Source organism: Chinchilla lanigera, unplaced genomic scaffold, assembly GCF_000276665.1.
Source record: "Chinchilla lanigera isolate Chin_1 unplaced genomic scaffold, ChiLan1.0 scaffold00096, whole genome shotgun sequence".
In the NCBI taxonomy this organism is placed as follows: domain Eukaryota; kingdom Metazoa; phylum Chordata; class Mammalia; order Rodentia; family Chinchillidae; genus Chinchilla; species Chinchilla lanigera.
The window spans coordinates 1,749,777-1,772,319 of record NW_004955497.1 but is presented as its reverse complement, the minus strand read 5'-3'; the positions used below and the strand labels follow the sequence as shown (position 1 = coordinate 1,772,319).

Below are 22,543 nucleotides of genomic sequence, written 5' to 3'. Positions count from 1 at the left end.
GCCCGGCCGGCGTCGGGCAGGTGCCCCTCGCTCGCACCTGGGGCCGTGCGCGGGCCCGCGCGGGGTCGCCGCTTTCGAGCCCTGACTCGCGTGACTGAGCTCTTCTTTAGCGGGCTGTGGGGCTGTGGGAGTCAGGGAAACTCGCCTGCGTCGGGACGCGGGAGGACAGCCCGTGTTCAAGACTATGACTAACACGACGTCACGTCGCTCACCCGCTCGTAAAGTTCCCTCGTTGTCCGTGTGTGAAGCGAGTCCGCCAAGGTTCTTTGTGAATTGCGAACGTTCGGGGCACTTCGAAATGTCAGGCGGTTTAAAGCCATACCCGAGTGGAGCCCGTCAGGCGGGATTTCGAAGGCAGATTACTGACACCACGGGCCGGGGAACTGCGGGGGCTCTCCTCATCTCTCTACACCTAGTTTGAAGGTTTGATACATGTAAACTGCGGCAGTGTCTCCTCCCTCAGCACATCACCGCGGTGGTGGGAGGAACTTGCCTTCGGAGGGAGGGGAACGCTTTTACAATAAGACGCCTTGTTGTTCTAAATGCCGTGTTGCCTCTAGCCAGCCTTGGACCCCTAAAGCCCACAGGAGGGTAGGTTGGGCGACGAAGCTGATAAATCCTCCCGCAAGGTCCAGGAAGGGCCTGGGAAGCTTGGGGAGTGGAGTGGGAGGGGATGGTGTTCCGTTTTGCCGTTGCTGAGTTTTTATTAGTCCGTGATTGCAGGACACGGTGATTGTATTCACTGTGGGTAATTGGTGTCTGAGCGTGAACATCTCAATTCCTTTTCCCGTTCCCTGCACTGCCCTGGTGGTGTTTTGTATTGCAAAAAAGAGACCAACTGAGTTTTTGAAAAGCTGCTTTTGTATTTATGTAATGGTTAGAATAACAGGAAGCTTCTGAACAGTGCTTCTTACTGACAGTTTAAGGTAGTCGTAGGTTTGAGGAAATATGGAAGATAAGTTCAATCCATTTACTTAGTCTTCACTAAATCTGCGCTCGAAAGGGTTAAATATCCGGATCCTCGAATGAACGGGTCAGGGGTGATGGAGGCTCCGAATCGCCCTCCTTTCAGAACAGCGTGTAGCTTGTGCTTGCTCAGGACAGCCTGGGCCTCCTGATCGAGTCGCGGTATGCCAGGCAGGCCAGGTGATGCGCCGTGGGTGCTGGCTCTGCGGTTGGAATGCAGCGCTGGTTGGCTGCTGAAGTCACCCAGTGGATGTCAGCGGCCCTCGCGGTCCCTGCAAGGCTGATGTCATTTGATTTGTTGTTTCATGGTGAAAGTGTTAGTGAAGTGATGTTGGAAATGGAGATAATTGGTGGTGAAGCTCGGATTAGGGTGGAAATTTGGCCTTGCTTAATGTTCGCCATTCACGCTGCAAAGACTTTATGTGGGTTACTGTGTAGACCCCGTCGGCTTCATTGTGAGGAGTGGTTTTTAAAAAGTTAATTAGCAGATTCTTCGTGTGTGTGTGTGCCAACATTAGGACTTTTTGTGGAGGAAGGAAAAAAGTGCGTATTTTTTAGTGAGCAGTGGTGTGTATTTGTTAACGCGTGTATAACACAGGTCGGTGAGCTCTGAATCGGGATGGTAAGGATTTTAAAGAGTGCAAGTTGGATGGAATGAGCAGCTCTCTGGATCACGAGCCCCTCCGCCTTCAGGCAGTTTCCTTGGGCGGGAATGCTAAAGGGAGAGCCTTCGATTACTACCTCTGGAGTTCACGCCTGTTTCTTTATCACTGTCCGGATGGCAACGGCCCCTGCCCCAGTGTTGGTGGCCTGTTCCTCCCTCTCTTCCATGCCTCAGCCTTTTCACAGGAAGTCCACACTAAGAATAGTTTCAGGCTTCCTCCATCGAGTCAGAGCCCTCCGACCTCTCCAGTTTGGTGAAATACTGCTTTCTCTAGAAGGCTTTCTTTTTGTTTGTTTTCCGGTACCGGGAATCGAACTCATGACCTCCCGCTTGCCAGGCAGGCGCTGTGCCGCCGAGCTAAATCTCCAGCCCCAAGAAGGCTTTCTCCAAATAATCTCAACACCGCCCTGAAGAATTGTGCTCCTTGGTAGAAACAGGCACATGCCATTGTCCGGCCCTGGGGTGGTCACAGTATTTCTTTTTTAATTAAGTGTATGGTACATCTTAGATATACATAATGATCGCATTCACCAGAGGCAGTTTGTACCTGTGCATGATATATCTTTTTTTTCCCCTTTCCTCTATTCTCCCTCCAAGCCCTCTTTCCCTCCCGATTTACAAAAGCTTAGGATCCATGCTTTCCTTCTTTTCTCTTTTTTTCTTTTCCTTTCCTTCCTTTCCCCCTCCCTGGTTCCCCTTCCCATTTGAACACTTTCTCCTATTTCACAATGTCTACTACACATTTTGGTCCTTACCTACACTTGGTTTCTCACACCAGAGAAACAGTCAGTATTTACATGTGGGTCTGATTTATTTCGCTGAAGAGTATGGTCTCAGGGCCCATCCATTTACCTACAAATGTCCTAAATGCATCCTTTATTGCTCAGTAGTACTCCATTGTATAAAAAGACCCCACATCTTTGCCCGTTCATCAGTTGTTGGGCATTTGGACTGTTTCCATGATTTAGCTGTTCCAAACTGTGCCGCTGTAGACATGGGTGGGCCGCAGGATTTCTGACCTCCATCCATAGCAGTAATTCTCAGATGGGGCGGGTGCTCTGCCTGTCTTGTTGGGGTGTATCCAGAACTTGGAGAGTTGGGTGCCAAGGAGGCAGGGGCATGTTCAGGTCCGAGAACCCCTGCTGGTGTGGTAGTGACTGGAAGAACATTCTTGCTGATCAGCTGCCTGCTTGTAAGGAACCCTGCAAAGAACTAATAATAAATTTATCTACAACCTGGTCATCCTGTTGAGCTCTTGAGTACAAATTTCTGTGGGTCGGATAATTTTTACCATAGAGATTTGCATAATATGTACTGTGTAGATAACTTGAAGTGTTTCATAGGGAAAGTGGTGAATGTAGGGAATGTGGTAATCTCTTCCCTCCTAGACTCTGGGCCTATTTAGAGGAGAGACACTGTCTTATTAGGGCGATAGCTCTAAGGTCCAGTGCAGTGCTAAGCCCGAGGCCCTGTGACGATGCTGTGGTTGGACAGTGGGAGTCCCTCTGTCTGCAGTGTTTCCCTGAATCTCCAGAGGAATGCAGTCACTGCTCTCCTCAGAGACCCTCATTCTGAGGGGAGCCCTGCCTGCGGCTTCCTGGTCTGGCTGGTGCTGGAGTGGGAACGTCCAAGTGGTGGTTTATGATTCTGACATTTAGCATCTGGCTCCAGGCCTGACCCCTCTGCCTGATTTAGTTTGAGCCTTGGTAGTTAATTATAGTAGGGATATGATTTAAATAATAACTGGAGTTTTAGGTCCAAGAAATACTGTTTTTAAAAATGCCAGCATGTGTCGTTAGTGCGGGCCCCACAAGACATGGGTTTGGTTGGTTCCTTTCCATAGTTGGTTTGCTTCCATGGTTGGTGCTTGATGTGTGTTTGGCAGCCGTGTGGGTTTCTGAAGCACTAGGAGAAATTAGAATAAAAATTCTTGACCATCTGATAGCATTTTCCAGGATTGGCTTGAGAATTGGAATTGGTTTTGATATGACCAAATTAAAGGGCAGCTTAAAGTATGGCTCTCACATTGTTTACATAAGCCACCTAGGCAAGCAGGGCAGTCAGCTCCACATTCAAGAAGGAAGTGTTTTTGTTTTGTGGGTTGTTACAGTTTTTAAATTTCAGTGTCCTGTAGTTGCTTTTAATGTATACTTCAGTCTATTGGTGATGCCAAACAAATTTCAAAAATTAAATTCATTTTACTTCATATCCCCATTTTTTAAAGTTCACATCCCTGAGGGTCCTATTTATAAAACTCCTGATGAAAGGAAATCTGCCACATGTAAAATCTTGTTAAAATGTAGTCACTGTTTGACCTATGAGTGCTTCAACTATCTTCAAATGAAGCTTGAATGACAACCTTTGGGCTGAGAAAATACTTCCGATCTTTGTGAACCTGAAGGGAAGTTTCATTCTTTCCGAGTGTCCAGAGAAGAACACAGGTGAGCGGGTGGAAGGAGGGAATCCTCAACCTGCAGGTGCTGGTATAGATTCTCTTAAAAAGACCAGGACAAAGTAGGACATCCTTCTTTCCAGTGCTTCTGCAAGACTGAGATGGAAAGAAAGTCAGAGCAGGGCACGGTGTCTTTCTCTCCACGAGGACACTAAAGACAACCATCGGGTAGATTTTTACGGGGTGTCAGAATCGTCCTTTCAACCTTTCTGTAGGTTTGAAAGTTTCTGTAAGAGAATGTGGATGGGGAGAAAGGAGAGAAAAGAAAAACCAAGACTGCTGACCCTGCTGCTGTTGAAGGGCCAGCACTCTGGTAATTCTTAGCTCGTGTGGAAATACAGGCACCAACAACAAGTGCTGGTCTCGTCTGCCCAGGGTGATCTTAGGAGTGGGATGTCTGTGTGACACGTGGCTGCTCCATGGCCACTGTCTCCCTGGGGTGCCTCACTGTCGTGCAGTGGGGAGCAGTAGGTTAGGGGTGTGCTGCTGCCCTTGGAGTTTAGACCTCTCTGTGGGTGGGGACTTTGCCCTGTGTCTGGGGTTGGCCTTTTATTTGTGTAGTGGTGTTTAGAGAAGGAATCAGTATCCAAACACTAGGTAACTAGATATGAATAGTTAGATGACTCGTTCCCCCTTTTAAAAATTGAGGTGAAACGTACATACTATTTTAACCATTCATAAATGTATGGTCCAGTTACGTTAAATGCATTCATGTCATCACCGCAGACTGTTTCCTCCTAAAACTTTTTCATCAACCTCTTAAGCAGTAACTGTGTTCTTTGTGCTCCTGGTAACTTCTATTGTCCTTTCTGTCTCTTGGTGTTTGCTTAATCCCAATAACTCACAGTAAGTAGAATCATACAGTTTTTGGCATTTTGTGATTGGCTTCACTTAGCATTGGTCCTCAGTCTCTGTGGCCGGTGACAGACAGGATGTCCTTTTTATGGCTGAGTACTTGCTTTAGAGTCACCTGCCCTGATAAGGGCACACATACGTGTGTCAAGCACGTACTATTCTGCAGGGTCCACCTGGTCTCCCTGCTACTGTTCCTCAGAGGCCTGCCCAGCTCCCACCAGCCGGTGGGCTCCCTTTCCAGGTCCCTTAGCCGGATGTGTGTGCTGGTTGTGACGTGGGGTATCCGGACAGGTCTGTGCTGTGAGTGGCCAGCTCTGCTGTGCACGGCCCTCTAGAAAGCTTCCTGGGACAGCTGTGGGTGTTGCCCAGTAACAGGGTAGCACAGGTACATGAGGGAGAGCACCTTGACGCATCCTGCCAGACACTGCACCAGCCGCCATGGGCTCTGCCTGTAGCTAAACAGGATGTGTTTGACATGGGGAAGCAGCCCGTGAGGCGTCGCCCCGTGACAGCCTTAGAGGCAGTGGCACCACGTGGCGCAGCAGGGTGGGCACAGGCTAATGTCCACCGGGCAGGAAGGGTGCGTCCATTATGGGAGATGCGGGCAGTGGGTGGCGGTCGTCACTGGGCATCGCCGGCTCGCATAAGCAAATGCGGTGTGTGCAGTAGGGGACAGAAGGCACTGCCCGCATCGTTCCATGGGTAGGAGGTGCGCGAGCTGGTCGGCCTAGCTCGGCACTGCAAGTCGGGAGCCTGGTCCCTGTTGGGTGGCCGCCCGTGGGAGCAGGGCGCCTGGGCCGCGGGGATGGTGTTTGCAAGAGTGCTGCTCTCAGTGAGCACATGCCGGCCTTACGATTGTGGGCTCTCAGTGTGTGTATTAGGTAAAAGGGTCACCCCAGTGCCTTATGGCCCCCAGTGCCTCCCCTTCTTAGGGCAAATTCAAGGGAGAGCTTTGAAGCCTGAGAACTCACCAGGGTGCCCTCAAGCTCCTGCCCAGTCTCCTCCGTCTGCTGATGGGACTGGGCAGAGGCGCTCCAGTCCTCTCTTTCTTTTTAGGTACTGGGAATCGAACTCAGGACCTCATGCTTGCCAGGCAGGCACTGTGCCGCCGAGCTGCATCCCCAGCCGAGTCCTCCTGTCCTAGCTTTAACATGAGCTTTATCGTGGCTCTTCTTCTTCACCCTGGACTGTCGCGCCTACAGCCCTTGCCCTTTCGGAGTCAGCGGCTGGCCCTTCCTTGCAGTCTGCCAGTGTCACTTGATGGAGATGAAGCAGCTCCCCTAGAAGTGCCCTGGGGGGATGTGAGCCTCTGGCTCACCTGGTGGCTCCCCATCTCCGCCTGTGCCTGTAACCCTAGCCCTCTGGCCACGGTGATGGAGGACCAGGAGCCCCGCGCCTTCCTGAGGCTGCTGCTCCCCAGCCTAGCACCGCTTGTCTGCTTGGAGTGGTGACTCATCCCGGCCCTCTCACCCTCCCTCAGCTTCCAGACTCCACTCCACAGGGCAGTTCCGCATGGGGCCGCTGCACCCCAGGCCCCGGTGGCCCCACAAGAGCCCCCTGGCAGATCCTGAGTGTGTGTTCTTTGCCTCTGCTTCCCTCCAGCTGGGATTCACTTCTTCCCAGTGCTCAGACTGGTTGTCTCTACTGCAAGGCCATTAATGACTTTCCTGGATTCCGCCCTCGCTGGTATGAGTCCCTCTTTGTTTGGGGTGGGTTTTTTCCCCCAAAGCTATTTATCTGCCTCCCTCACCTTCAGCTGTCACTGGACTGCAAACTTGCTGAAGGAGAGATTTTTTTTTTCTTCCTCCTCTCAGTGCCTGGGGCTTAGGAGGCATTTGATAAACAACTCGGAGGTGGAGGGAGGTACCTTGTTGACCGGTGGGCAAGGGATGAATGGGTTCTGTGTGCTCTGTTTGTTGTGAAGGTGCAAGGTGGTACGGGATCTCGTCCTCTTTGTTTTAGGTTTCAAAGAAAGGGAAGAAGGAAGTATCGCACACCAGGTGCTCTGCGCACATTCCTACCAGGAAAGAAATAGCTCTCGTGCTTTTCCCCAGACATCCTCCATACGTGCTTAGCAGGCCCTGAAGATCCCTCCACTTTTGCTGGAATGTGAGCTTATGGTTTCAGAAAGTTAGGTCTTTCAAAACAGATGCTCAGACCACGAAGTCACTGGAAGTGAGCATGGTTGCAGGACGCCCATTTTACATCGGTTAAGCAGAGCTCTGGGCTCGGGGCCTGGCCAGCCCGGGCCCAGGGGAGTATCTGCTGTCCCCGGGTCGCAGCCTGTTGGCTCTGCAGCCTCAGTCAGTTCCAGTGCCTTTAAAATATCAGAAGTCGTGTGATAAGTAGGATTTCATGTTGAGAAAGTCAGGTTCCTACCTTCTGGGTGAAATCTTTCCTCAGTTACACTGAGAAAAGTAGTTAGTTAGAATCTTAAAGACCACTGTCCCGTCTAAGGAAGGAGAGTAGTCATTGTCATGTCATTTCCGAGTGTCCCTTTTGCTTACAGTCATGTAGTAGATTCGTGTAAGTTAATTCATAGAAAACTCAGGGCACAGTGCCTGGCAAACAGTAAGTAATGGATGAACATTAGTTACCGTTACTTATTTTTCCCATGTGTGAAAACAGTTACGAAGCAGGGCCTCATTTAAGTAATAAGGGTCCTTTGATGCTTAAACTCCAGACCCTTCTGCCTCTCCTCTCTGGAAAGGTGCTATTTTTAAAAAACAGATTTCCTTGGTTCATTAAAACCGTCAAGTAAAGCATATTTGTCAGCACCCCTGCCGTCAGAGCACTCTGGACGGCTGAGGAAGGAGGGTTACAAGTTCAAGCCCAGCCGGAGAAATTCAGAGACTTAGTGAGACCCTGTCCCAGAGGAAAAAATAATTTAAAGGGCCGGAAGGGATATAGCTGAGTGTGAAGGCTCAGTACCTGGGTTCAATCCCCAGTACCACCAGTAAATAAATAAATACCAGCAAAAAATAAAAAAATAACGAGAGAGAGAGAGAGAGAGAGAGAGAGAGAAAGAGAGAGAGAAAGAGAGAGAGAAAGAGAGAGAGAAAGAGAGAGAGAAAGAGAGAGAAAGAGAGAAAGAGAGAAAGGGAAAGAATCATTCTCCCCGGGTCTGTCTTTGGCTTCTGTGGAATAACAGGTAGTGGGTGAGGACAAAGGACAGGAAGGCAAGGGTGCCGCCCATGAGGCCTTGGCGGGGTGTGCGGCATCTTGGTCACCGGTGGGCATCCCTGCAGGTTCGCACAGCGAGTTATGTGAGAAGCCGCACAGTGGCGGGTATGAGGGTTCTGCTTGTTTAAGATACTCCTCAGCTTGTGGTAGGGGTTCCTGGTAAACCCGCAAGTTGGCAGGATTGAGGTGGAAGACGTAGTTGCTCCCCCAGCCGGCCTCGGTGCCTAGCGCAGCGGCCTGCTTCCCCTCGTGACTGGGAGCTGCGTCGCCACTGCTGCCCAGCGTCAGGAGACCTGGAGTGCAGACCAGCACATCGCTGCACCGTGAAGCACGGTCTCCGTCGAATGCCTGTCACGTCCGTGCATCCTGAAGTTGCAGTTACAAGCCAGACCCTCCAAATCGGAGGCCACCAGTGCTGCAGGTCCAGCTGCTCCCTCTCAGTGCTCAGCAGCGCGGCTCCAGGCAGGTGTCTGTTGCACACACGGCCCGATGCTAGGTGCGGCAGGAGAGGACCTCTGGCCAGCTCGCTGCCGGCGGCAGTGTCAGGTTGGGCTGGATTTTGGCTTGTGGATGAAATAGCAGAGTGCTCGGTGAAGTCGTGGGCTAGGGTGAGGCTACTTCACTATGGAGAAGTACGTCGCACCTCTGGTTCTACACAAGGAGCTCGTTTCCATGCCAGTCACAGGTGGTCTGCACTACTCGCTGGTATGGGACAGCCACGCGCTGCTGATGGGTCCCATGTGCTCTTGAGAAAGAAATTGCCGTATGCTTTTACCAGTCCCCATCCATATAGCTATCAATTTCGCCCTTCCTTCCCCTTCCCTCCCCTCCTTTCCCTTCCCTTCCCTTTCCTGTGTGTTCGGGTCAGAATACTAAGTGGACACCATGTAAAAATCCAGGAAGAACCCTACCTTCAGCCCACGGTGTGTTGTGTGGGGAAGTGCTTTGATGCAGGACACCCTTAATGCAAAGCAAGTTTTGTGACGGCTTTCAGGCAAATTGGGAGGGCTTTCTGAGGAAACTTTCTAAATATAAGAGGGGGTCAGAGCCAGCAGGTGGGTAGAGAAACGGGGAGAACCGTGAGATGAGGGACAACAGTCTGGACCACGAGTTGATCGGCTATTGGGACAAGCGAGAAATCCATGTAGAAAGTTTAACCCTAAGTACTAAAGCGAGGATTTTAAAATAAGTATGTATATATATGTATATATTGGTCTGACAAGATGATCCGTTTAATTGAAAAACCTGGAGAGTCCTGCTTCACTCCCCTGGATGAGAGGGCCAGAGAGACCAGACGCGTACATCACTGCATGTACGCAGTGATGGGATGGTCTTCACGGGCAGAGACCTCAACAAAAGCAGGGCCAGGGCTGCGACACATTTTGTCCCTGCCAGGCCCAGAGCCTCTCCACACAGCTCCTGGTGTGGAGAGTGTGCACACTGAAGTTGGTTCCACAGCCCACAGTGACACTGGCACAGCAGGAGCCGGGAAGGACTTGGTCCTTCACCGTGCTAGGATGTTCTTCCAGATATGTGTAGCGAGCGGCCCACAGCACCCCAATTTTATTGCAGCTTGTCCAGGAATGCAGCTGTGTCATGGCTCTCCGTTTCAGTGTTTGGTAACTCTGCTGCTGGAAGCCCTTATTACACTCTGATATCCCCTTGTCTCTAAAAACGTAGCTGGCAATGGCTGTGGCCACCTCCACTGGGATAATAAGAGACAGGAAGGTGGCAAAGGTGATCACACGACAGTAGTTCTCCTTGCAGGCCACACAGCAGCCCACAGAGGTCACCAGGAAGAGGAAGCGCCATTGTGCTGGTGATCACAGGCAACGGGGTGCCAGCTGCAGCCCTGGGAGTCCTGCTCCCGCTCAGGATAGCCTGACCACCATACCCACAGTGACAGTCCCACTGCGCAGCCTCGGAACGCACCGCCAGCAGAACAGATAGCAACAGCTTGACGCGTTCCATTTTGCTTCCCCCGCCATGGCTGCTAGGCCCTACCCCCAGAATAAGTTTGCTGACTCCTGTAGCAGAAAAAGAATTTTCAGGAGTTGGCAGTGAGGAAGCATGGAAAAGATTTGTTTTGAAAGAAAAAAAGCACATACTCAGAAGGGAGTGTGGGCGTGCAGAGAATGAGACACCATAGTGAAATATTTTAAATGAGCTATCAATTGTTCAAACTGCTTTTCTTACCCTGACTTTCTATATATATATTATGGAGATTTACTTGATGGTAGACTACATGTTACAGGGAACATTTTGGAACAGATGTCATGTGCTCTGACCAGAGTTGAACAGTATTTTTGTCGCTTCTAGGAGTATTTCTGAGATCATTGTCCATTTCTGAAAAGTAGCACTAACATTGCATGAAAACCACAAGTGAACATTTTTCTCCTATTTATTTTCTTTTTCAGAGCGATGGTATTCAAAATGAAGATGCCGGAAATTTTTAGTTCTTCATAGGAACTACAAAAATTGAAGGAAAGAACCTTTTCAAAAGGAGATTGTTTTGAAAATATGTTTACAACTAACTGATACTGTACAGCTTTTAAAAAAAATAATAAAACACTCTGAGAAGATTATATTTATGGTAAAAGGAAACTGGACTAACAATGAGGCCAAAGACTTTTCCTGCCACAGCTTACTCTGGAAATAGCCGGCAGCGACTGCAGGAGATCCGCGAAGGGCTGAAGCAGCCCTCCAAGCCTTCCTCTCAGGGGCTGCCCATGGGACCAAACAGTGAGGCTGCTCTGGATGCCAAAGTGCTGGGGAGCAAGGACGCCGCCAGGCAGCAGCAGATGAGAGCCACCCCAAAATTTGGACCTTATCAGAAAGCACTCAGGGAAATCAGATATTCCCTGTTGCCGTTTGCCAATGAATCAGGCACTTCTGCTGTTACTGAGGTCAACCGGCAAATGCTGCAGGAGTTGGTGAACGCAGGGTGTGACCAGGTGGGTGCAGACTTCCTGTGGCTTCTGCAGGGACAGTTACAGTGGGTGGCCGGTGCGGGGGACAGCAGGGCACCAGAACCCTTTGGCAATGCTTGAAAGCTTTGAACTGCTTGGTATGCACTGAAGTGTTCTTGTAGGTTAACCCAGTGGCCTTTATATCATTATATATCGTTATATTCCAAGAGTCTTGGGCCACTTTTCCTTTTCAGGCAGGATCCAGAAGTAGCTGAACTCTCCTGAAATTGTGCCATGTGCACTTTCTGTTCTGTATGCGTGTGCATGTGCACGTGCTAGGGATTGAACCTAGGACCTTGTGCATGTTAAGAATGTACTCTACCATTAACCTATACTCCCGATCCAGTTCTGAGAAAACTGGGTGTGTTGATCCATGCCTGTAATCTTGACATTCTGGGGGGCTGAGGCAGGAGGATTACAAGTTTTAGGCCAGCTTGGGCAACTTTGTGAGACCCTGTCTCAAAAAAATAAATAAATAAATAAAAGGGCTAGAGTATAGCTCAGTGCAAAGGCCCTAGGTTCAGTTCCTAGTACAGTACTACTAACACACACCAAAAAAAAAGAAAGAAAAGAAAAACAAAAACTAGGAAAGATTGAGAAATCAAAATGCAATGGTACCGTACCTTTGCCTTCTCAGTTGCTTAGGAAAGAAGAGTATGTTGATGGAAGTAACACCAATTATACATAAATGCACAGCTTCACACTGCACCTTTGTGATCTCTTAGCAGTGTGCATACCTGTATAAAACCCACACTGAAGGGTGGAACTAGTATCCAGCAGGTGTGAAAGTAGTTGGTAAGCTGTAACTAGTGAAATTGTCATTATGCTGTGAAAGGGCTTATGAAAGCCGGTGTTTTATTTCCACCTGCCACCTGTCACCTTAAAAACCACAGTTGCATGAAATGGAAATAAGTAAATTATTTTTGCTGTCTTGGAAAAGGAGATTTCGTGCTCAAATCACATCAGCATTGCTTGAGCAGTTTGGGTAGAAGAAGCTAATCACCTGCCCCAGGTGTGATGGTCATAGCAAAGGGTAACAGTGTCATCCCATCGTCTGGTGTTTCCAAAGGCAATCTTATCTCTAGCAGTTTATTATCATAGAACCGAACAAGAGCATTAGCCGGGTGTGGTGGCACACTTCTGTAATCCCAGCACTTGGGTGGCTGAGGCAGGAAGATTGCTGAGAGTTCAAAACTAGCCTGGGCTACAAAGTGAGCATAGTGCGACCCTGTCTGGATGGGGGGATAGAGCGGGAAAGGGCAAAGAGGGGAGGGAGAGAGAGAATCGAGACTTCTCAGATGATATGCCTGTGAAGCAGACCCTGGTGTTTTGTAGAGGGCTTCCTGATGCCTGGGGAGATGCTGGGATTCACTTGTGTCTAACAAGCATTGTTCTGTCAGCTCCCTTGGTAAAGCACAAGCTGGTGAGCAGTGTGGTGTGGAGGGGTTTGGCACTCACAAGGCAGGCACAGCCTTGCTCACTGTGGAGGTATGAAGTGAAGTATGCCAAGTGCTGTCCCTAGACAGACAAAACGGGATGGTTTTGAAAGCAGAGAGAGAACGGTCCTGGGGACACCCCAGAGGAGGATTGTAGAAGGGCTTTTAAAGCTTAAAACTCTGTGAATCGGTTGCAGACAAAAGAGGCAGTCAGAGCCTGGTGTTCTTTGCAGTTGTTTTTCAGCTGTGAGAAAAAGAAACAAGTCAAGCAAATAATCCACAGTACAGGTAGGATCTTATTAGGGTGAAATTAGTGGTAATTACAGTGCCAGAAATAGTGAAGCCGGTGCTGTATCTTAAACTGTAAAATACAGTATGGGAACGTTAAGGATCATGATACCAATGAAGTGCCATCAGTGTTTAATTTATGTTAATTACTGTCAGAAGGAGCTCCATTTACCATATTCAGTGCTCCTCAAATAACTCAGGTTTGTCACCACGTGTTACTTTATAAGTTAGAGAAGTGCACCTGCCCTCCGAGCCTCTGACTCGGACAGGTGCACTTGCTTTCAGGGACTAAGAAGGTCATTCTTGAACCTGTGCAGTAGGAGGTAAGATGCGTATCCCCTCAGGACTGGTGTGTGTCTGTTGGATAAAGCAGGTGATTAGAATTCCAGTATAATAGGTAAAGAGAATTCTCACTGTTGTAGTTTGTCCCCTTTGTCTCCTATTATTTTAGGTGCAATTTTGTTCTCCTGTATTTTGAGTTTAGTGCTATCTTTAAATCCCAGTATTTATCAGAGTAGTTGTGTGCATGCTGTTTTCCCAAGGTCTTATGGATGCCAAGTATTGGCATATGCTTTCATGAGCAGTATCTTATTTATTGCATGTGCATACACATACACATTTTCCCATTTTTCTCAGACTAGACATTATTGAGGGTATTTACTTGAGTGTTTGTAAGTGCTGTTTGGTACTAGTGGTTGACTAGGGCCTTCACCCTGACCTGTTGCATCCAAGTTTTTTGTTTTTTTTTAAAGACAGGAGAATCTTACCATGGTGCTTACACTGGGCTTGAATTTGTAGTCTCCTGCCTCAACCTGTCAGAGTCCTGGAGTTACAGGAATGTGCCCCCATGCCTGACTTTATTGTAAAAGTGCACAATTTGTAACCTTACAGCTTGGTGAAGTTTTACATATTAAGCATACCCATGTAACTAACATGGATGGGTATATTTCCAATTAAAACATTATAAACTGACAATTAGTAGAAAAAAGTAAAAGACTTTAAGATAAATGTTTTCTGTGTAATGGTGTAATATATATGTCAAATGATGTATAGTGTTCATAAAACTTTTGAACATAAATAGTGAAGATTTAAGAAAATTCCTGTAGGTAAAAAGAAACTACTAGGTCAGGTGTTCCTTAAGCAAGGAGCTGTTCTTTAGATACACAGATTCAAAGAACTGGAAAGATAAGATGTCCCTGAGGTGGGAGCGCCAGCATGGTGGAGAATAAGAGCCTCTCTGGGAGTTGCTGTCCAGATGCTGGAATATAGCAATGCGAGGAAGATGAAAAGGAGGGAACTGGCCCTCCCAGACCTAGGAAGGATCTGAATCAGTGTGAATTGAAGCCCACTGTGAGAGTCAAGAGAGAAACTTCAACAAAGAAGAAGGAGGTAGCTGGCAGTGCCTCTCCCTGAGACAGGACTCACTGTTTGAGAGGAGCGATTCAAACCTGCGGGCACATAGTGACTGCTGGTGACCCCAGAGGACTCCATGGAGACAGACAGCAGTGGAGGGGACCAGTGGATATGAAGGACTGCACTAGGTGGTGGTGAGTGCTGAGGGCTCAGTTGTCCCACATGAGAGAATGATTGGCCAGGAGCCATCTTGGAGAGGGACCAGGTGAGCTCAGAACGCAGAGAGGCTACCTGCTCCGTCCAGCAGCTTCCAGCTGGGCTCAGGCCCACCGGAGGTGCTATGAGGGCTGCAGACCGAATGAGTCTGGTCACAGTCAGAAGGTGCAGGCCTGCTGAGTTTATCCACTACGCTGCCAGATAGCTACTGCCAACTTGGAGGAATAGGTCAGCATGGATCTGGTCTCTATCTCCACATGCTGTCCACCAGTGACAGCAGAGACAGACCTGGAAGTGGACTTTTTTCTTTCTTGTTTTTGTTCTTGTTGTCTTTCTCATTTTTGTTGTGGTGGTGGTGGTATTGTTTCTGCCTTTTATTTTTTTTTCTCCCCCCTTCATTGTTTCATCTTGTTCTTATATGAATGTGTGAACATGGTTTCTAGCCTATTTGTGGTTGTTTTCTGTTCTGTTATTCTTTTTATCTCTTCTCTTTCCCTCCAGTCTTCTGCACCAGTTTCCCAAAGTTAGCACGTTCCCCTTTGTCCTCCAGCCTTACTTCTGATCTCTTCCTCTTCTACTTTTCTATTTTCTCCCTAACCCCTTTTAAATTTTAATCAGTGAGGGAAAATTTGACATATTAAGGACTTATATACTGCATGTAATTTTCTGGTTTGTTGTAGATTTTGTTATATAACCACAAATCTAGTTCATACAGTTAAAGATGACAATTTAATGGTTACCTCAGTTTGTCTTTTTGTAGGCTGTGTTTGTGCTGTTTTTATTGCTGATAGTACCACTTTAGCCAAAAGTGACATAACTGTTTTAAACAGCTATTCTTCCTGGTATTCCAAGACTGAGATTGACTAAGGGTCATAGAAAATACTGTGGCACAGTGCTGAAGAGCCAGGGGCTGGGCCAACAAGGTAGCAACTTCTCATCCCCAACAAATTGAAGAAGTGGGATCTTACAACAGATGACTCAAAAACCAGCTACACCTAGAAGATACCCAAGTATAATAGTCATTTCCTAATAGTTCTAAATATAGCAGTAAAGCAACCTACCATAGACCATTTACAGGCATCACCCCATGAATTAAACTAAAAAGAAAATAAAGAAAATGAGAAAAAACCTAAACAAGATGCAACCTCAGACATTCAGTTTACCAAAGGCAAATGCAGGGGACAATGAAATGAGACAATCTGAAAGCTACCTACTTGGTCTCTCTGAAGTGGTAACAGCAAAGCAATTGAATGAGGCTCTAGAAAAAAATCAAATCAGAAATAATTTGTCAGATTAACTATAGAGATAGTGTCCACAATGAAAACCATGCTTAGTGACTCTAGAGTAGATACAGATTGAAAAAAAATGTGGAGCTTAAGAAAATTATGGAAGCTAGGAATGCTCAGCATAGGAAAGAAATGGAATTCATGAGACAGATTCAAGCAGATACCAGGAGAATAAAAATTCCATCGAAAGTATCCACAGCAGATTAAGCCAACATGAGGCCAGGATCTCAAATATAGAAGATAAGTTTGTGATTCGCGGTGATGAAAAGAAAGATTTATTAAAAATAACAACAGACCATAAGAAATCAATCAAGCAGCTCCTAGATGAGGCAAAGAAGAAAAACTTAAGATTTATTAGAGTCAGTGAAAAAGCAGAAAATAGCACAAATGGTATAAAACAACTTCATAGATGTCATGGCAAAAATTTTCCTGGTAGGGTAAAAGAGTTTGACATATAGTTAAGTGAGGCATATAAACTCAAATTAGCTGTGGTCAAAAAAAAATCTACAGCCAGGCATGTCATAGTTAAAATTCCAGAACTTGAGCATAAGAAGAGAATCTTAAAAGCTGTTAGGGAAAAGAAACACCTATAAAGTAAAGCTCATCAGAATCACAGCTGAGTTCTCAGCACAAATCCTCAAGTCAAGGAGAGCTTGGAGTAAAGTATTTAAAGTTCTAAAGGAAACAACCTTTAACCCAGATTGATGTAGGCCACAGAACTGTCCTTCAAAATTGATGGAAAAACAAAATACTTCCATGACAAAGAACATCTGAGGGAATTTATGACCACCAAACCAGCACTCCAGAATGTTTTGAAGGACATTCTAGAAAGAGATAACAAGGACTATAACTCCATAAACCACAACAGAAGGAATCCACCAGAAAGGCAAACAATTAAATAGAAGGGAGGGAAGCCAACCACAGGAAAACAACATGACAAGAATAAGGCAATACATACCAGTTATAACCATCAGTGTTCATGATCTTAATTTACCAGTCAAAAGGCACAGACTGATAGAATGGATCAAGAAGGAAGATCCAACAATATGCTACATTTAAGAAACATTTAATTCAAAAAAATTCATAGACTGAAAGTCCAAGGATGGAAAACAGTACTCCCTGTGAGATAGGAACCCAGAAAAAAGCAAGGGGAGCTATTGTATTTGCAGAAAAAGTGAATTTCAAGCCAAGACTGATTAGAGAAACGAAGAAGGTCATTACACCCTTGTAAAGGGGACAGTCCAACAGGAAGAGAGAACAATCATAAACGTATATGCAAGAAATACCAGTGTGCCCAACTATATAAAACAAATATTAAAGGACATGAAACATCAAATACGCACTAATATAATTGTATTAGGGGATTGCAATACCCCACTGTCACAAAAAGACAGATTAACTTGACAAAAACATCAACAATGAAATATGAGAACTGAGCTAAACTTTTGAACAAATGGTCTTAGTAAATGTCTACAGAGTATTCCACCCCATAACATCAGAATACACATTCTTCTCAGCTACACACAGGACATTCTCCAAAATAGACCACATACTAGCCCATAGCACGCATAAATAAATGCAGAGGAGTTGAAATTATCCCATACATATTAGTAGACCATAGTGCAATAAAATTAGAAATCAATGGCAAAAGAAACCATAAGAACTTCATAAACACATAGAAATTAAGTTACACCCTCCTGAACAACCAGTGGGTCGGTCACAGAAGAAATTAGACAGTTTCTGCAGTTAAGTGATAACGATAGTACAACATATCGGAACTTATGGGACATAATAAAAACAGGCCTAAGAGGAAAATTTATAGTAGTGAGCACACATGTCATGAAAACAGAGCAAGCCAAAATAAACAACTTAATGGTGAACCTCCAACTTGTAGTAAAAGAAGAGCAGGCTAAGCCAAAAGCTCATATAAGGGAGGAAATTACAAAGATGAGAGCAGAAATTAGTGCAGTAGAGACTAAGAAAACAACACAAAGGATCATGAATCAAAGACTTTGTTTGAAAGATTAAGTAAAATCAACAAACCCTTATCCAACTTTATCAGAAAAAGGAATGAAAAGACTCAAATCTCTGCAATTAGGAACAAAAGGGGTGAAATGACAGCAGACCCTGCAGAAATCCAGATCATCTATACTTTGAGAACTTGTATTATAATAAGATGGAAAATTGAGAAGAAATGGACAGATTCCTAGATACATATGAATTATCAAAGATGAATCAAGAAGATATAGAAATCCTAAATAAGGGGCTAGGGATATAGCTCAGCACCATAAGCACCTGCCTGGCAAGTACAAAGTCCTGAGTTTGATTCCCAGTAGAAAAAAATTTAAAAAAAAAAAAATTTTTTTTTTTGAGACAGGATCTCACTATGCCATTCAGACTGGTCTTGAGCTCACTTTGTAGCCCAGGCTGGCCTTGAACTCACAAGGATCCTCCTGCCTCAGCCTCCTAAGTGCTAGGGTTACAGGCATGCATTGCCATGCCTGGCCCCAAAAATCTTAAATAAGCCAATATCAGTGAAATTGAAGATGTAATTAAAAACCTACCAACAAAGAAAAGCCTCAGCCCTGATGGATTCACTGCTGAATTCTGTTAAGAAATTTAGAGAAGACTTAACACCAATACTGCTCAAACTCTTTAATGAAATTGAAAGGGAAGTAATACTCCTAAACTCATTCCTGGAAGGAAGCATTATCCTGGTAGTAAAACTAGAGAAGGACCCAACTAAGAAAGAGAATTACAGGCCAATCTCCCTAACAAACATAGATGCAAAATTCCTCAATAAGATACTGGCAAGCAGAATGGAGAAAATCATCAAGAAGATTATACACCATGACCAAGTATGGTTCAACATATGTAAATCAATAAATGTAATATACCATATTAACAGCTGTATCAGTCAGGGTTTTACTGGAGAAATGGATATAACACCGGATGTACAAATTGTAAGAAATTACAAGATTGGCTTATGACCGTCAGCCAGAGAGTTGTATGAGGAAGCGTGCAGAGGGTGTCTGCACACTGAAGACCGAAGGAATCAGTCCAGGGTCTGGAGTTCACTGCAGCGTTCCATGCAAGTCCGTACCAGGAGGCCGATGAGTCTGTGACAGAAGGCTGAAGAATCCAAGGTGGAAGCCGAAGAGTCTGCACTAGAAGCTAAGTCCAAGATGAAGGTGAAGACTGGAGCTCCTCCAAAGGGAATGGAAGTACCTCTGTCCTTCTTCATTTCCCTTTTATATTATCTAGGTGATGATCCACCCTAGGGTGGCTCCTCTACACCCTGTGGTGTAGAATTGCTGAGCCAAGTTTGGTTATGCTTCTAAACTTCTCAAGTTGACATAATCAATCACTACAACAGCCAGTGACAAAAACCATAGGTTCCTCTCGAAAAGATGTAGAAAAAGCTTTTGACAAAAGTCCAGCACCCATTCATGATAAAAACACTACAGAAAGTTGGGATAGATGGTTTTTATCTCTATCTGATAAAAGCCATCTATGACAAACCAACAGCCAACATCATACTAAATGGACAAAAACTGAAAGCTTTCTCTCTGAAATTAGGAACAAGACAAGGATGTCCACTGTCTCCACTCTTATTCAGCATAGTCCTGGAAACTTGAGCCAGAGCACTTAGCAAGAGAAAGAAGTAAAAGGAATAATGATAGGAAAGTTAGAAGTTAAATTACCATTATTTGCAGATGACATGATACTCTGTACAGAAGACCCCCAAAACAGTAGCATAGCTGGATATAAAGACAACACTCAAAAATCAGTAGCCTTCCTATACACAAATGACTCACTGAGAGAAAAATTAGGGAAACAATACCTTTCACAATAGCATCCAAAAAAAAAAAAAAAAAAAAAGAAAAAGAAATGTCTAGGAATCAATCTAATGAAGGATGTAAAAGACCTCTACATTGAAAACTACAGTACTCTGAAAAAGGAGTTTGAACAGGATATCAAAAAAATGGAAAGGTATCCTTTGCTCTTGGGTAGGAAGAACCAACATAGTGAAAATGGCCATAATCTCAAAACTGTTATACAGATTTAATGTAATCCCTATAAAAATTCTCACAGCATATCTCACAGAATTAGAGAAAGCAATCCTAAAATCCATTTGGAATCAGAAGAGACCTAGAATAGCAAAGGCAATTCTGGGCAATAAAGACCACGCAGGGGGCATAACAATCTCTGGCTTGAAATTATACTATAAAGCTACTGTGATAAAAACAGCATGGTACTGGCAAAAGAGAGACCTGAAGATCAGTGGAACAGATTAAAAGATGGAGAAGCAACTCCAAACATACTCAGCCACCTTATCTTTTTTTTTTTAAAGAGAATAAAAAATAGTAAAAATACATTAGAAACAATACAGAATTTCAAAAAGCAAGATGATACAAATTCAGCAATGGATGTTATATTGCATATTGTTGTCTTCAAAGTAGTTGTTTGGATTACCAGATATAAGCTGCAAAATTGGTCAAAAAAATTAAGCATTAACTATTACTTTCAAAAAATCAATAGAAAGTAATTGTACAATTATCTTACCTATATTGTACATATATATTTTCCCTTCTTTCTTTTCTCCCTTTCCTCTTCCCAGTTGTTCTTTCCTTTTGAGCACTTTCTTTTCCTTTTATAATATCTATTGTACCTTTTAGATTTTATTTACTCTTTCAGGTTCTTATACTAGGGAGTCCATATGATGTTTACACATGCAGGTCTGATTTATTTCACTTATGAGTATGGTCTCTAGTTGCATTCATTGACCTCTGAAAGCCTTGAGTTTATCTTACTCCATTGTATAAAAATACCACATCTTTTTTATCCATTCCTCCATTGATGGGGATTTGACAGCCACCTTATCTTTGACAAAGGTGCCAAACACATTCACTAGAAGAAAGAGAGCCTCTTTAATAATTGGTGCTGGAAAAACTAACTGCGCATGTCGAAGATTAAAATTGGACCCATATCTTTTACCATGCACTGAACTATATTCAAAATGGATCAAAAATCTAAATATTAAAACAGAAACATTAAATCTGATGGAAGATAGAATAGGTAAAACTCTTGAAGACATTGGTGTAGGCAGAGAGTTTATGAATAAACTCCAATTGCAGAGGAACTATCACAAAGAATCAACAAGTGGGATCTCACCTTATTAAAAAGCTTTTGCACAGCAAGAGAAACCACCAACAGAGTGAAGAGACAACTTATGATGTGGGAAAAAATGTTTGCCAGCTGTTCCTCAGACAGAGGATTACTATTGAGAACATATAAAGAACTCAAAAATGATTAAACTCCCCAAATTTAAAGACCCAGTCCAAAAATTGGCCTCTGAGATAAATACACACTTATCAGGTGAAGAAATACAAACTGCAAATAAATACATGAAAAAAAGTTCAACATCACTGGTCATTTGAGAGATGCAAATTAAAACAACACTGAGACTCCATCTCACCCCGGAAAGATGGCTATGATCAAGAAATCAACTAATAAGAAATGCTGGAGGGGTTGTGGGGAGGAAGGAACACTTCTCCACTGTTGGTGGGAGTGTAGACTGGTGCAGCCACTGTGGAAATCAGTGTGGAGATTCCTCAAAGAACTCGGATTCGAGGTCTCATTTGACTCAACTATTCTCCTTCTGAGTATCTTCCTGGAAGAATTAAAAACACTGTACCACAGTGATATGTGTGCACCTATTTATAGCAGCATAATTTGTAATAGTTAGATCTTGGAAACAACCCAAATGCCCATCAACTGAGGAACAGTCAAAAATGATGTGTTTTTGTACAATGGAGTACTACTCAGCCGTAAAGAACGGTAAACTAGGGACTTTTATTTGTAAATGGATGCAACTTGAGACCATACTTGTAAGTGAAATAACCCAGATGCACATGAGTAAACATTGTATTGTCTCCCTGATGTGAGAAGCTGAAAGAGTAAGATCCAACATGTGCAGTAGATATTGTGAAATGGGAAGAAACTGATCAAAAGGAAGGAGAACGTGGTATGGGGGAAAGAGAAAAGAAGGAAGGGAAAAGCAGTAATACACATATATACAAGAGAGTTAAGATAGTTATACTAATTTTTCTTAGTTCTTTGAGAAGAAAGGTTTGTGTTAATATAGTTTGGACAATTAAATGCCTATATCTTGTACGCTGAATAACTAATTTAAAGATAACAATATGCAATGTATTAACCATTGTTACCCTCCTATTACCTTACTTTGAAATTTGGGGGGTTTTTGCTCTTTAAAGTAAAAAAAAAATTTTGGTACCAGAAATCACACTCAGGATCTTGCGCTTGCCAGGCAGGCGCTTGTGCCGCTGAGCTATATCTCCGGCAAAACAACTTTCTTGTTTTTGTTTTTTTTGGTACCAGGAATCGAACTCAGGACCTTGCGCTTGCCAGGCAGGCGCTTGTGCCGCTGAGCTATATACCTGACTAAAATAAAATTTTAAAAAAGATGTTTCTGATTATGAGTATCACGTTTTGTAGTGTTGTGCACATTTTATTGGCATACATAAGCGTTTGAATTTAGCTTTTACTGATTTACTCCCTTATAATATTTAGTTGTACTTTCTGTTTAATCTTTATGGTTTCAAACAACCATATTTCCAGGTTTCCTTCGACTTTTAAAAAACTTTAATCGTGTTTGCGGTGATTTCACTCGCACACCGAGTCCGTTCAGCGAAGTGTGCGCCGCGGCCCAGCCTCCGGTGGCGGCGGGCTAGGTGCCTGGCGGCGGGGAGGTGAGCGCCCCGCTCCGCCCCGCTCGGAGCAGCACGGGGCTCGGGAGCCCGAGACCCGGAGCGCTCGTCCTCGGGGGAGACCTGGGCGGAAGTCCCCCGGGC

General features: G+C 44.9%; 1 protein-coding gene across 1 annotated transcript in view; it reads left to right on the top strand.

The window, feature by feature from the left end:
- Positions 1 to 4,142: 4,142 nt before the first annotated feature.
- Lats2 (large tumor suppressor kinase 2) overlaps positions 4,143 to 22,543 on the top strand; it is a gene marked incomplete in the record, with an annotated part of 56,296 nt that continues 37,895 nt past the window's right edge. Inside the window, 3 exon segments of the mRNA XM_013505466.1 lie at positions 4,143 to 6,623; positions 6,900 to 7,046; positions 10,538 to 11,074. Of these exon segments, the coding sequence (XP_013360920.1) occupies positions 10,736 to 11,074 (339 nt within the window).